General features: G+C 34.1%; 1 protein-coding gene across 1 annotated transcript in view; it reads left to right on the forward strand.

The window, feature by feature from the left end:
• Positions 1-14,042, forward strand: part of Exo70 (exocyst complex component 7) — a 324,025-nt gene that overhangs the window by 232,868 nt on the left and 77,115 nt on the right. Inside the window, exon 16 of the mRNA XM_090398081.1 lies at positions 6,138-6,252. Coding sequence (XP_090254207.1) covers positions 6,138-6,252 — 115 coding nt within the window. The remainder of the gene's footprint in view (positions 1-6,137; positions 6,253-14,042) is intronic.

Raw genomic sequence — 14,042 nt, forward strand, 5'->3', positions numbered from 1 at the left:
AGCACACATGTAAGTTGAGTGTTACTGTTGGATACTCGTAAGTGGCAGTTGTTAATTACATTTGCTCCTCGGTGCCTGTCACACAGAACAAAATGGCATACACATGACATATTTTATTGTCAATTCATACTTTCTTCATTTTTTTATATTATGTGAATAAAAAAAAAATATATATATATATATGTCTGTGAAATATATTGTATATATGTCTTGAATTTTTGTCTTTTATAATAAACACAATAAAAACCAAAATTGCCTTGAGAGCTGTAGCAGACAACTTTGCAAGCTGCATTTGGTGAGCTGGGATTTGGCAGCTGCTGTAATATATCATTGGGTATCTCATTATGCCAAAATTCATAACTTTACATTTACTAATATTGAAACGATAGCCATTTTCACATGCCTATAATTCCAACTTATTCAAAATTATTCTGTAAGTATCTCATGTTAGTTGCATTCCTGATTACCCTGCTTACCTTTGCAGCATCAGCAAATAGCTGTGTGTCACCTGTTAAAGATTGAATGACAATGAACCAAGGAATGATCTCTGTGATACACCACTGGTCACCCTAAAAGACTCTATAGCAAGATTCTATTTACTGATATGCCACATCGACAACGTGATGACGTCCAATACATCAGTACAATTACAATTCCTTTTGTCAACCCATTTCTTTATACAATCTCTTACCAACTTTACTTTTTCAAAATCTTCATCACCATTCCAGAGATACTGATAGGTTGATAATTAGACACATCAATCTATGCACCCTCTTTGTGTAATGGGATTATCATACCGTAGTGCAGTGTTTCTTAACGTGGGCAATTTGAATATTTTGGGAGGCAATTAGAAAATGATGTTGCATTCGTCACCTCATCACTGATATACTTAAAAAACACTCACAATTATGTTGAATTTTTTCTTGACAATTATTCATAAGACTATTACACTTTTTTATAAAATCTTTATCAAGTAGCTTTATTTTTATCCTCCTACATGTTTCGCCAATCTGTTTCTATTGGCATCCTCAGGGAATACAAATCAGTAAGCACAAAATGAAGGTTACAGACTAGGTTATAACCGATGGTTCTAAATCATACAAAAATTGGTATTGTGCATGACAATGTGCGTGTCTCGTTAACGTGATTTATTCGTGATGACTCATGACGTAATTGTTATGAAAGTTCATTTCTTTGATATTTAATGATCTGATAAAAGTTTTCCAAATTTCTGGTAAAATTAGACCTTGATTCTTGTTTAGGTTTTCAGTTTTACGGGCGACTGTAGCTGCTTCTTTAAAGGTTCTTGAATGGTAGTTATCTTCTATGTATGGCATAAGGCTCTTATCCCACTCAATGTGATGGTTAGTAGAGGCAAAGTGGCATGAAAGGCCTGAAATGTCTTGTCTGTTATCCTATGTGTTCTTTCTTTCTCGTTTCGAAGCTTCTAGATGTCTGACCTACGTAACTAATACCACATGAGCAAGGAATATTATATACTCCAGAGTATTTGTAGAATGGGTGAGGATCTTTCGGTGATCTTAAAAATTTCCGAATAGTATTGATTGGTTTGAATGCCACTCTGATCTTGTATGGTTTTAAAAGGTTAGCTAATTTTTTGGAAAGGTTGTTGACAAAAGGAATTGTAATTGTACTGATGTATTGGACGTCATCACGTTGCCGATGTGGTATATCAGTAAATAGAATCTTGTTATAGAGTCTTTTAGGGTAACCATTTAAAGAAGCAGCTACAGTCGTCCGTAAAACTGAAAACCTAAACGAGAATCAAGGTCTAATTTTACCAGAAATTTGGAAAACTTTTATCAGATCATTAAATATCAAAGAAATGAACTTTCATAACAATTACGTCATGAGTCATCACGAATAAATCACGTTAACGAGACACGCACATTGTCATGCACAATACCAATTTTTGCATGATTTAGAACCATCGGTTATAACCTAGTCTGTAACCTTCATTTTGTGCTTACTGATTTGTATTCCCTGAGGATGCCAATAGAAACAGATTGGCGAAACATGTAGGAGGATAAAAATAAAGCTACTTGATAAAGATTTTATAAAAAAGTGTAATAGTCTTATAACACTCACAATTGTCAGCAAGCGGGGGACATCAAAATCTTTGAGGCATTGACGTGGAGCATGATCCAAAAAACGTTGGGAAATACTGCCTTAGTGGGATTCTGAACCACTGATTCATAATCTCACTAAGGTATGATTTATTTCTGAAGATGGTCACACCCCATAAAGTAACTAACTTCAGTATCCTTCTCCCCTCTTTATGATGACTTCATTCTTTAGCATTACTTCTAAATTGTACACACTTATATTTTTAGTAATGTTTTTCACATTTTCTGTGTTTAAAAAAAATCACGTTTTTACTCCAATACACTTTAATTCTGGTCTGTCTCATGATATTCTCTGTTATTCCCATATTTTAGTTATTGTCTCATGATTTCAGTACATTTTCATATATATCATTTATATGTTGGTTTTACTTTTTACTTATTTATTATTATTTCCATGTTCTGAATTCATTCACTATTTTATCTCATTTCATTGTTTTTAGTACATTTCAGCTTCATTGTTTTCTTTTTACTTTTTTTTTACTTTCTTCTGCATTTGCCACCTGCATACCATCCACATTGACAAGAGTTATTCTTTCACATTCATTCATTCTTTCTTCTTTTACTCAACATCTTAATATAATTCTTTTGGGTTGTCTTTAACTTCCAGAGCCAGTTTCTTTTCATACTTTCACTTAGTTTTCTATACAATAATTTTAACTCTTCTGACTTGAGCTTTATATTTATATTATTTCAAATGATTAATCATTTAGTTCCCATTAGGTTTAATTGGCTATGCATTTAATTATTACTTGCAGCTGATCCACTAGGTCTGTAGCAACACCCCACTGTGTATTTCATCTTGTTAGACTCCACCTCACACCAAATAGCCTCAAACTTGCTATTACATGAAAAGCTATTACTAATATTACAGTCAGTTATATATCCCAACTTGATTATCATTATCATCACACCCCTTCCTTTTCTATCTTGCCTGTTCTTCCTAATATACTGTACTCTTTACTCAATAACAATTAATACATCTACCTCTGTGAGCCAAGGCTCACCACTGCCAATAATCTGGGTGTATAACATAATCACTAAGGCAACAAACTCAATTTCTTTGTTCCTGTACTCCTGAAATTTTTGTACAGACATAATAAGCTATCTCCATGCTTTTTATTATTATTATTATTCCTCTGTAGTCTGCATGACATTGTTGGTCAACTTTTAAATTTGTTTTCAAATGCTAATGTTTTCAAATATCTAATGCTCCATTTATGCAGATATCTTTACACATACTTAATAAGTCAGATGAACACACACAGTCATCTTTTCATCATAATCATCTCCATTATTTGATCATCTTTTATCATTAATCTACTTACATAACTTGGCCTCTTTTATACACAAATTTGCACCATTCCTCCCACCATAATTTGACTTCCCTGACTCTCTGTATTAGGTCTCATATCAATAAACAAGTTTTTGAAACACCAAATGCATTCAAGTGCAGGCCATCCCTCTTATATAAATCAATTCTTCCTACTCACTCCACACATCAAACAACTCGCAACAATTTTTTCTATACTGCACTATGGTACACAATCTATGCATTGAATCATTTGCTATCATAGTAGCCCTTATTTTTAATTCTGTGCTATCATATCTAGGTGATATACTATTTTCACTTTCTCACTCTTCACTCCCACTTCTTCCAATAGTATAATAAATTTAGTTTAATCCTTTATCCAAGTGTGAGCAAACAAAGTTTGCACCTGAAAATATCTTCAGGACTGGAGTAAGGTAGTACAACACCAGGAAACTTGTAGCAAAGGTGGACCAAGCTAACATCACTCCTATCTCAGTATCTCCCATCATGCAAAACACATCACCTTGCAGATATGTATAATGTTATGCATTAAGGGAAAGGCCACTACCCAGACTAGTTTCAACCTTTATTGAGGTCTCTTCAGTAGGAGCCAGGCCCAGAAGTGGAGATACCAGGCAGAAGCAATGGCGAGGTCATCTTTACATATAGGAGTTGCCAAAAGGTGTGCCACCTTTTTATTAAATTACTCTGGATTTAGAGAAAGATGTTGAAAGTTTATTATGGGAGATACTGAGATAGGAGTGACGTTAGCTTGGTCCACCTTTGCTACAAGTTTCCTGGTGTTGTACTACCTTACCCCAGTCCTGACGATATTTTCAGGCGCAAACATTGTTTACTCACACTTGGATAAAGGATTAAACTAAATTTATTATAGTCTAACCAAGTGAAAAATAAACTTTCAACATCTTTCAACAGTCCTTTCATATCCACTCTCATACTGTATTTATCACTACACAAATCATATGTTCCTACCAGAACTTCCATCTCTTTTGCTTTTCTTTTTTGCTTTTTGCTACATTTATTAAATTTTTGATTTCAGCACCCAGAAAACTTCAAGTAGTAACACTATTATCAATCGTATCTTTAACAATTGAATCTCCATACCATATAATATCCTTCTTTATGTAATTGATTTTATCTCCCTGAATATCATTTCGAAATATCTTACCTGATTTGGTGCTTTCTTGTTTCTCCTTTTTACTTCTTACCATTCATGTCCTTCTGATGCCTCTTTAATTGCTTTTCAAGTTTATCCAATTTCCTCTTCATCCACCTAATGATTTGCTTTGGTCTAGATTATTCCAAGGTTACTTCATACTCAATATCTTTGTTACTTTCCAAAATGCCATGATTATTTTTAGTGTTATTAATAGTTTCCCCACATTCCTCTTTGTTATTACTGCTGTATTGTTCTTGCAAGGATTTGGCATATTTAATAGTACTTTAATGTTACAGTATTATATAACGTTTATCTTATATAAAGTATATCAAATACTATAAATAACAAAAATAAGCAGTAATATTACTATAGAAAACTAATTATTCTAAGAAAATAGCACAATTGTGACTTTAAGCAACAATGTCTTATAAAACAAATACTTTTAAAAAAAAAAAAGATATTCCTCTCTGCTCAGATTGTATATTGTTGGAAAGCATATGCATTCCACTCACCAACCATTCTCAATGCAAAGAAACTAGTCTTCACTCTGCTCACACTCTCCTCATACAGTTTCCAGCAATGGCCTCTCCCATTTTATGAAAAATCTCTTCCATGTCGACCCGATAACAACCCCTGACTAGCTTATATGTCCCAATCATATCCCCCCCCCCCTCATTCCTCCTATTCACAAGACTCTGCAACTTACATTCTCTTAATTTGTCCTCATACTCCACATTCCAAAGAGCACTGACCACATTTGTGAATCTTCTCTGGACCCTTTCCAACATATTAATTTATATTATTTAAAACTAATTTTAAATCAAATTTTTGAAACTAATTAGTATTAGTATATGAGTGCTACCCAAAAGTTTGAAATATTTGACTTAATTACCCTAACTTCTAGTTTCCACCGTGTCCCTTCAGAGTAGTCCCCTTGGGCATGTTTTCATTGATTCCAGCAGGTTTTCCATAATTCGATACATCCCTGGAAGTCCTCACGTGTGACTGTGCACCTCCTGCATTTCTGTCTGGATCCCCTCATTCATGTCAAAATAACACCCTTTCAGCCAGAATTTCATCTTCAAGAACAGAAAAAGTTGCAGAGGGTGAGTTTGGAGTTTTGATTTTAAGGAACACAGATTCTGTGCTCCTTAAAATCTTAAAATCTGTAATTTCAATTGGAGAAAAAATTTACCAAACTATTAAAAACATGACATTACAAGCATTCACATAACCCAAGAATGCAGCCTCTCAGCTTGCCAACTGTTGGCATACTGATTAACAAAGGGTGGCCTTCCTCATACTCCATGTGGTATGGCCTTCCCCTTATAGCAGCGGAAGGCCATACCATACTACATCTGGTTGGCACTATTCAAATTCACTGAACTTTTGAGTAGCACCTCATAAAACAAATTTTATATTAATGTATCTTGATACCATATTTCATAATTTTTTATTATAAAATTTGTCATTAAGGCTAATATTTGTGTGTTTGTAATAGGTAATTACACTCTTAGAACAACTTCAAGATTACCTTGATACACTTGGAACTGTACTATGTGAACCGGATGGAAATCCACAAAGTTCTAATAAATATGCCTTCGCACAGTATATCAGTATGTATTGTTCTTTTAAAGAATCTTACCATTTCTGTTATAAACAACAAATTTCTTTATTAGTATGATTTGTTTTCCAAATATATTATGGAATGATGATCTGATTTCCCTTTGAACTCTTATGCCAGCAATTAGTACAATAATATGACATCTCTTACCATAGAAGTGTTTAATCGACTTTTATTATAGTAAATACGTTATAACAAACTGCCAAAAAGGCTTGTCCAAAGTCCCACACCCACAGTGTATTTGTTTGGGAATAAAGGAAATTCACCACTGTCTATCTGCTGTAACAAAATATATTTTTATCTCTACAAGTTATAGTGAAAGTCCATTGTGGTAGTTTACTGCTTACAAAAATATTTATTTTGTAATTAATGAATATTGCAGACTCATTCATTTCATGTTTTTACTGAATAAAATATAATCTTTGAAATTTTTACTTAAGGTTACTTATTTATATTAAAAAAAAATGGATGAAAATGTAGAAAAAATATTTTTGAATGGCACTAGCTGAAGGGAATATATACTAAATGAAAGTTTGGATTTGCTAGGATAAACATTTAATTTCAGTATGCTGTTGTAATAAAAAAGTGTGTGAAAATGTGTTAGTCATATTTTATTACCAAAAGATAATGAATTATTGATGGACCATAAATAATTTTGTATGTTGTATCTATTAGATTATTTTTCTGTGTTAAAATTCAAGGTTACTTTGTATTTTAGATAAAGTCTTGTGCATTTTATCATTATGTGCATCTGAATAGCATGGAGTAGCATTGTTAATATTTAATTTTTATTGTTAGTCTGCCTTTTAATTATCTAAATCGATGATGTCCAATCATTTTTGGGGCATGAGAATTAAATTTCAATAAAAAGTAATCAGAGACAACATTCATATCCAAAATGACACTGACAGAGGAGAAGGGGAGGGGGTATAAACAAAGAAAACACTAATGTGCACAATAATAGAAAATGCAATATTTTCTTGGATTAATTAAAAAATGTTATTTAAAAATGTTCAAAATAGCGTTCAAAAGTTAACTCTGTAGTATTGTGTTACTACAAAAAAAATACTTATATAAGGGATATGTTTAAGGATTATATATATATATATTTATTTTATTTTTTTTTTTTCTATGTATATTAGACAATATTTTTTAATTCCTCATATACATATTTGCAACAAATGTTGAAGATTGTCATCTAATATTCTATTTATAGTTTTAGATTTGTTCAATTTCATATAAACAAGTTTGCAAATTACTATGACAGTACAATACAAAACGTTTAGTAGAATTTAGAACTAAACTAGAGGTAACAGTCATTTGGGTGGCAAGCTAGTGCAAATGCTAAGCATATTTGTTAGTGTTAAACAGTTATATACAGTTCATGGCTATAGATGCTCAAATACATGTCTGCATATCTTTGATCATTTGAATTGATGTTTTTAAATCAATTTGTTGATATAAATTAAGTGGATATTAAATCCAACATCATTTCAAAGCCGAATACAGAAAAATAAAAGTTTCGTGCAGAAACTATAAAAGTTTCGTGCGAAAATTGACCAGAGACCTAAGAGTCCAAAAACCTAGCTGAACCTAATAGGAAAAGCATGAATACTAAAAGTGCCCATATATTGCCTTCTATTGGTCCATTTTTGGGCCAATAGAAGCAAGCAATATACGGGCGCTTTTAGCATTCGTGCTTTTCCTATTAGGTTCGGCAGTGGCAATTCGTAGTATGGCGGTGGTGTATTCCCGCAAGCTCTCTAGTCATTTTTCGCACGACTTTTATAGTTTCTGTATTTGGCTTTGAAATGATGTTGGATTTAATATCCATTTAATTTATATAATTTTGCATTGTCGAAATGAAGCCTTTGGCTCTTTATTTTAGTAAGTACTTTATGCACCGACCTAGAGTTCACTTACAGAAAATACACCTTTCCGATGCTTCAAGTTCCCTAGTACCGAGAGTTTTTGCTCTCTTAGGTTTCTACCTAGTCACAAAAACCAATGAATTTGAAATAGCTGTCAGACTAGTGAAACCTATCAAAATGGACCAATAGAAGGCAATATATGGGTGCTTTTCCTATTAGGTTCAGATAGGGCAACTCACAGTATGGCGACGGTGTATTCCCGCAAGCTCTCTGGTCAATTTTTGCATGAAACTTTTATAGTTTCTGTATTTGGCTTTGAAATGATGTTGGATTTAATATCCATTTAATTTATATAATTTTGCATTGTCGAAATGAAGCCTCTGGCTCTTTATTTTAGTAAGTACTTTATGCACCAACCTAGAGTTCACTTACAGAAAATACACCTCTCCGATGCTTCAAGTTCCCTAGTACCGAGAGTTTTTGCTCTCTTAGGTTTCTACCTAGTGACAAAAACCAATGAGTTTGAAACAGCTGTCAGACTAGTGAAACCTATCAAAATGGACCAATAGAAGACAATATACAGGTGCTTTTAGTGTTCGTGCTTTTCCTATTAGGTTCAGCTAGGGCAACTCATAGTATGGCGACAGTGTATTCCCGCAAGCTCTCTGGTCAATTTTTGCATGAAACTTTATAGTTTCTGTATTTGGCTTTGAAATGATGTTGGATTTAATATCCACTTAATTTATATAAATTTGCATTGCCAAAATGAAGCCTTTGGCTCTTTATTTTAGTTAAAAAATTTGTTGATATATTCTTAATAAATGTTGAGGACCATATGAAAATTATTAACAGCCTGCAGAATGATATTAAATAATTTATTACTTACCAGAAGTTTTATTAATTTGATTAAACTTCTGTGTGTGTGTGTGTGTGTGTGTGTGTGTGTGTGTGTGTGTGTGTGTGTGTGTGTGTGTGTGTGTGTGTGTGTGTGTGTGTGTGTGTGTGTGTGAGCGAGGGAGGGAGGGAGGGATCTGCTGTGATTGCTTATGCTAAGTAAGATTATTCCTTTTCTAGTGTGAGAGTTTTTTTTTAATATTTTTATGTTTAATTTTGCCTATTTTCGCTAAGAGTGTCTCTTATTTTAAAAACAATGGCTTTTTACTCAAGAATTCGTAGGGCATTTTATAGGTGTATTTTAAAGATAAATATATGCATACTAGTAGAGGAAGAAATTTTGCACATACCTTGTTTGGATGTTAGGTTGTCTTCATTCTGCTGTTAGACTGTTAAAGGGGGGGAGGGGAGAGTTGAGGCAAGGCGGGAAATTAATTTGAAAAACCTGGATTTTTTTTAAAATGTATATACATATGTATATATTATAATATTTAAGGGCACTTCTTTGGGGAAGGGAAGGATTTTATGGAAATAGGCAGGGGAGAGCGTTAGCGAGGTGTGAACCGTTTCAATTGTGCTATCATCATCAGAATATTTCGGGATAAGTGTAGGGCTATGTTATGTTGGCTTGGGTTTCTGCCATTGAGGTGCTTGTGTTATCGCCTATTGGTCGGAGTCATGACCTAATTTTTATGTTGTGGGACTTCCAACACTCGGAGATTAAGTAGGTTCGGTGGATGTTGATTGAGTTTTCATCACATTTTATGGCTATCGTTTCCGATATTCTAAGCATTGTTTCATTTTCTTGTTTGTCTATTATTATGGACTTGTCAATTTGCAGGGTGTGTTTCTGTTAAAGGGCGTGAACTGCTATTTCTATCTTCCCTGTACTCTGTATTCTATTTTTCTTTTCGATGTTTTTTTTTTTGTGTTGAAATGTTCTGGAATAGGGATGTTACTGTCACGGAAGTGTTCTTGTAGTCTAACCCATAAAGACCTGATGGTAGAACCTATGTAGGTGATATCACGGTCTTTTTGGCAAGGAAATTTGTAGACTACATTGTGGTGTTCTAATATTTCTTTGTGTGTGAGAGATTTAGTGGGTTTTAGGCGAGTTGTTAATTTTTGGTTCGTGGTGAATACTAGCTTATAGTTCGTGTGTTTGAAAATGTATTTGTAGGGTATGTATGTGTTTTGGATGTATGGAAGTTTGATAACCTTTTGTGTTGAGAAGTCTGTTTTGGTTGTTGGGTTGTTTTGATGGGTTTTTGCTGTTCTGTTTGCATAATTTATTAGTTGTGTGGGTAGTTGTGATTTTTAAAAATCTGTGTTAAATTCTTTAATTCCGTGTTGAGATAATTACGGTTAGTTGAGAATTTGTAAGCATTTATAAATTGTGATAGGATGACCGATTTTTTAACTGAATATGGATGGTATGAACTGAAATGGAGGTAGTTTCTGATATGTGTCAGTTTGTGGTATATTTTCGTGGCTATTTTGTTGTTAGTTCTGATTAATGTCAGGTTTAAGAAATTGATGGATTTGTTCTGTTCGGTTTCTGTGGTGAATTTTAATCTGTTGCTGTAATTGTTAAGGGATGCTTGTAAGGTGGTGATGTGTGTTGATTCTCCAATGCACAGAATGTCATCCAAGTATCTTCCATAAAAGGTGATGCTGGGGGGGGGGGTGGAGTAGGAGTGATTCTATGTGTGCCAGGAATAATTCCACTAGTTGTCTGCTGATGTTTTGGCCCATAGGGAGACTGACTGAAAATTTGAACATACATGTTGTTGTTGAACTTAAAGAAGTTAGCTGATATTATGAGTTTGATCAAGTTTATGATGTCATTAGGTGTTAATTTTGTGCATGCGTGCAGGGTGTGGTCTTCTGTGAGTAGTGTGTGTATGATGTCTAACGTTCTGGGGATGTCCACATTAGTGTATAATGAAGTTGCATCCAATTAGGTGAAGATGTCTTCCTGGGATAAGGTTATGTTATTTATTTTCTAGAATAGGTCGTCCGTATTTTTTATCAAACCACTTGTAAGTAATGGTTTGATAAATTTGGCTATGAATTTCAATAATGGTGCTGTGGTTGTGCTCTTGTAGGAGACTATAGGCCTTGGGTAACCATCTTTGTGGGTTTTGATGTTCCCAAACATACAAGGGGTGCGTGTGGTGTGGGATGTTGTGTTTTTCATTGTGGTTTTGTCTATCTTGTTTTGATTTTTTAAGGTGTGTAGGGTGATGTTGATTTGTTTTATGAGGTCGGGGGTGGGATCATTTTGGATTTTTTGGTAGGTGTGTTGGTCGTTTAAGATGGCCGTTATTTTGTTGTGGTAATTGGTTTGGTTTATGGTGACTGCTGTATCCCCTTTGTCTGCTTTTGTGATCATTATATTCAGGTTCAGGTTTAAAAATAATAGGGCTTTTTATAAGTTGGGAGTAATGTTGGGTTTTACTATTATTTTGCTATTTATGATGTTTATTTTCTGAAATGTTGTTTCTCTGTTTGGATCATTTTCAAGTTTTGCTTGGACTTCAATAATGATATCTTTCTCGGTATGTGTTTTGGGGATACAGCGAAGTTTAGTCCTTTGTTCAGGATGGTGATTTCGTCAGGTGTGAGATTATGATGTGATAGATTTATGATGGAATTGTCTTGTGTGGGTTGCAAGGTGGTAATATCCAAAGGGTTGAAAGCTGCACATATTGTGTATTGAGTGCCTGTTAGGGCATTCCATTTTTTTGCATGTCGGGCTTCTATTAATTGCGTGTAGTCATTGATGTGTGTTTGGGTACTTTCAAAAAAAAATTGCCCATTTGTTTGGGGTCAGTAAAGTTTTCAATCTACATTTTGTTTTGTGAATGTATGAATGTGCTTGATTATTCTTTATAAGTCTGTTACGTATGGCTTGTTCGATGAGTGCGCGTGATGCCCGGTAGCAAATTTTTTTATTTCCGGGAATTGAGCGGTTTCCATGTGCTGTCGTGAATTTTGGTGTGATGTTGTGATTGAGGCAATTTTTAAGAAATATTATGTGTATTTTTTGTGCGGGTATGTTAGGATGGTTTTCTGGTATATTTCTTTTGTAAAACTTTTCCATTCATTGAATGCATGATATGAGCCCATGACATAGGCTTGTGTTTGGTACGTGCTCTAAAAAGATCTTATTTTAAAGTGTTTTTTGTGATGGAAGGGGGGGGGGAGTTTGAGTATAGGTATTATTTCTGGGAAAATTCCCATGTTACTCCTCTTAAAAACTATTATTTTTATGGATATTTTTGCCTGTTTTCGTTTAGGAGTGTCCCTTATTTTAAAAACATTGGCTTTTTACTCAAGAATTCTTAGGGCATTATAGGTGTATTTTAAAGATAAATATGTGCAGACTAGAGGAAGAAATTTTGCACATACCTTGTTTGGATGTTAGGTTGTCTTCATTCTTCATACTTCTGCTGTTAGGGTGTTAAAGGGGGAGGGGGGGTTGAGGCAAGGTGGGAAATTAATTTGAATAACCTGGGATTTTTTAAACATATGTATATATTATTATATTTAAGGGCTTTTTGGGGAGGGGAAGTGTTTTATGGGAAACAGGGGTGGAGGAGAGCGTTAATGAGGTGCGAGCCATTTTGATCATGCTATTGTCATCAGAACATTTCGGGATAAGTGTAGGGCTATGTCATATCGGCTTTTTTTTCCTGGGAATCAAACAGTTTCCACATACTGTCACGAATTTTGGCGTGATGTTGTGATTGAGGCAATTTTTAAGGAATATTATGTGTATTTTTTGTGCCTTGTATGTTAGGATAGATATATATATATATGTATGATAGAAATGTGCATTTTTTTTAATGATTCACAAACATGATCAATTGGCCTATAGTGTTATTGCTTTAGCTTCACTAATTCTCCAGCATTACTTCTCAAAGTTCAAAAATATCAGTTCATTAGCTTATAAAGCATACGATTTAATTATTATATTTTTAAATCATTATCTTAATGTCACTTAATGGTCAAAGCTAGTTGGAAAGAGACCTTCACATAGCGTTTTAAGGAATATGGAGGACTGATCCAGTCTTCTGACCTAACATCAAAACCTCATCTTCTTGTGATTGCCCTTTTAGTAATTATCTACATGCAGTCACCAAAGGGTGAGGCTATATTCATACATGTTATGATGAGTAGCAAAATAAAGATAAGTTTTGCTATTATTTCCCTTCCCTTCTCATCCGTCTCTTTGGCTGGGTAGAGTCCCTTAATAAGGGGTTTATGATGAAATAATGCAGCTGACATGTCACTCTTCTGCTGCAACCCCTAAAGGCAAGGATTCATGACTGTAGATCCATGTGTGTGTTCATGGGGCCGGTGTGCCTGTTCTGTGGCATGAAAATCCCAAGTTTCCAGGTGAAAAAAACCCTCTACTTCTATATGAGACTGGCTAATTCACCTTTAGTCAAAAGAGACCAGATAAAAGTTCCTCACGTCATGGACGGGAATCAAACCCAGATCTTTCTGACCAAAGGCTTCATCTATACTGACTGAATTACGGAGGCTCCTTCATTATTATTAATTAGATATTTTACTTTAAATTACAGGGAAACTAAGCTAGATACAACATATAGTCTGTGGGTAATTTACAGTTGTGGAAATTGTACTTAAATGTGATATTTCAGTATAATTTGTAGTATTCTTTTTGCAGTGTTTAAATTATGATGGCAATCATAGCTCAGTTTGCCAGTGGCTTATCAATATGTCCTCCCCCATTTAAGGACTACATTTTACTTAACATACTCTGAGATTTTTTGGTATGTGGTGCTTGTGACATGTATGTATGTATGTATGTATGCATCCCAGCAGTTGGAAATGTGGCAGGTGAGAGATTACTTAAAATTATAATAACGGAATTAACTCACGTAAAATATTATTTATTAGTAGAATTTTCACCTAAGTATCACAGACATCTTCAGTACACGTAAAGAGGCTAATTAAACAATAACTGACAATTCCAAAGGGCACC

This window comes from Typopeltis vanoorti, chromosome 9 (assembly GCF_054136105.1).
Source record: "Typopeltis vanoorti isolate ZY-2024b chromosome 9, IOZ_Tvanoo_1.0, whole genome shotgun sequence".
In the NCBI taxonomy this organism is placed as follows: Eukaryota; Metazoa; Arthropoda; class Arachnida; order Uropygi; family Thelyphonidae; genus Typopeltis; species Typopeltis vanoorti.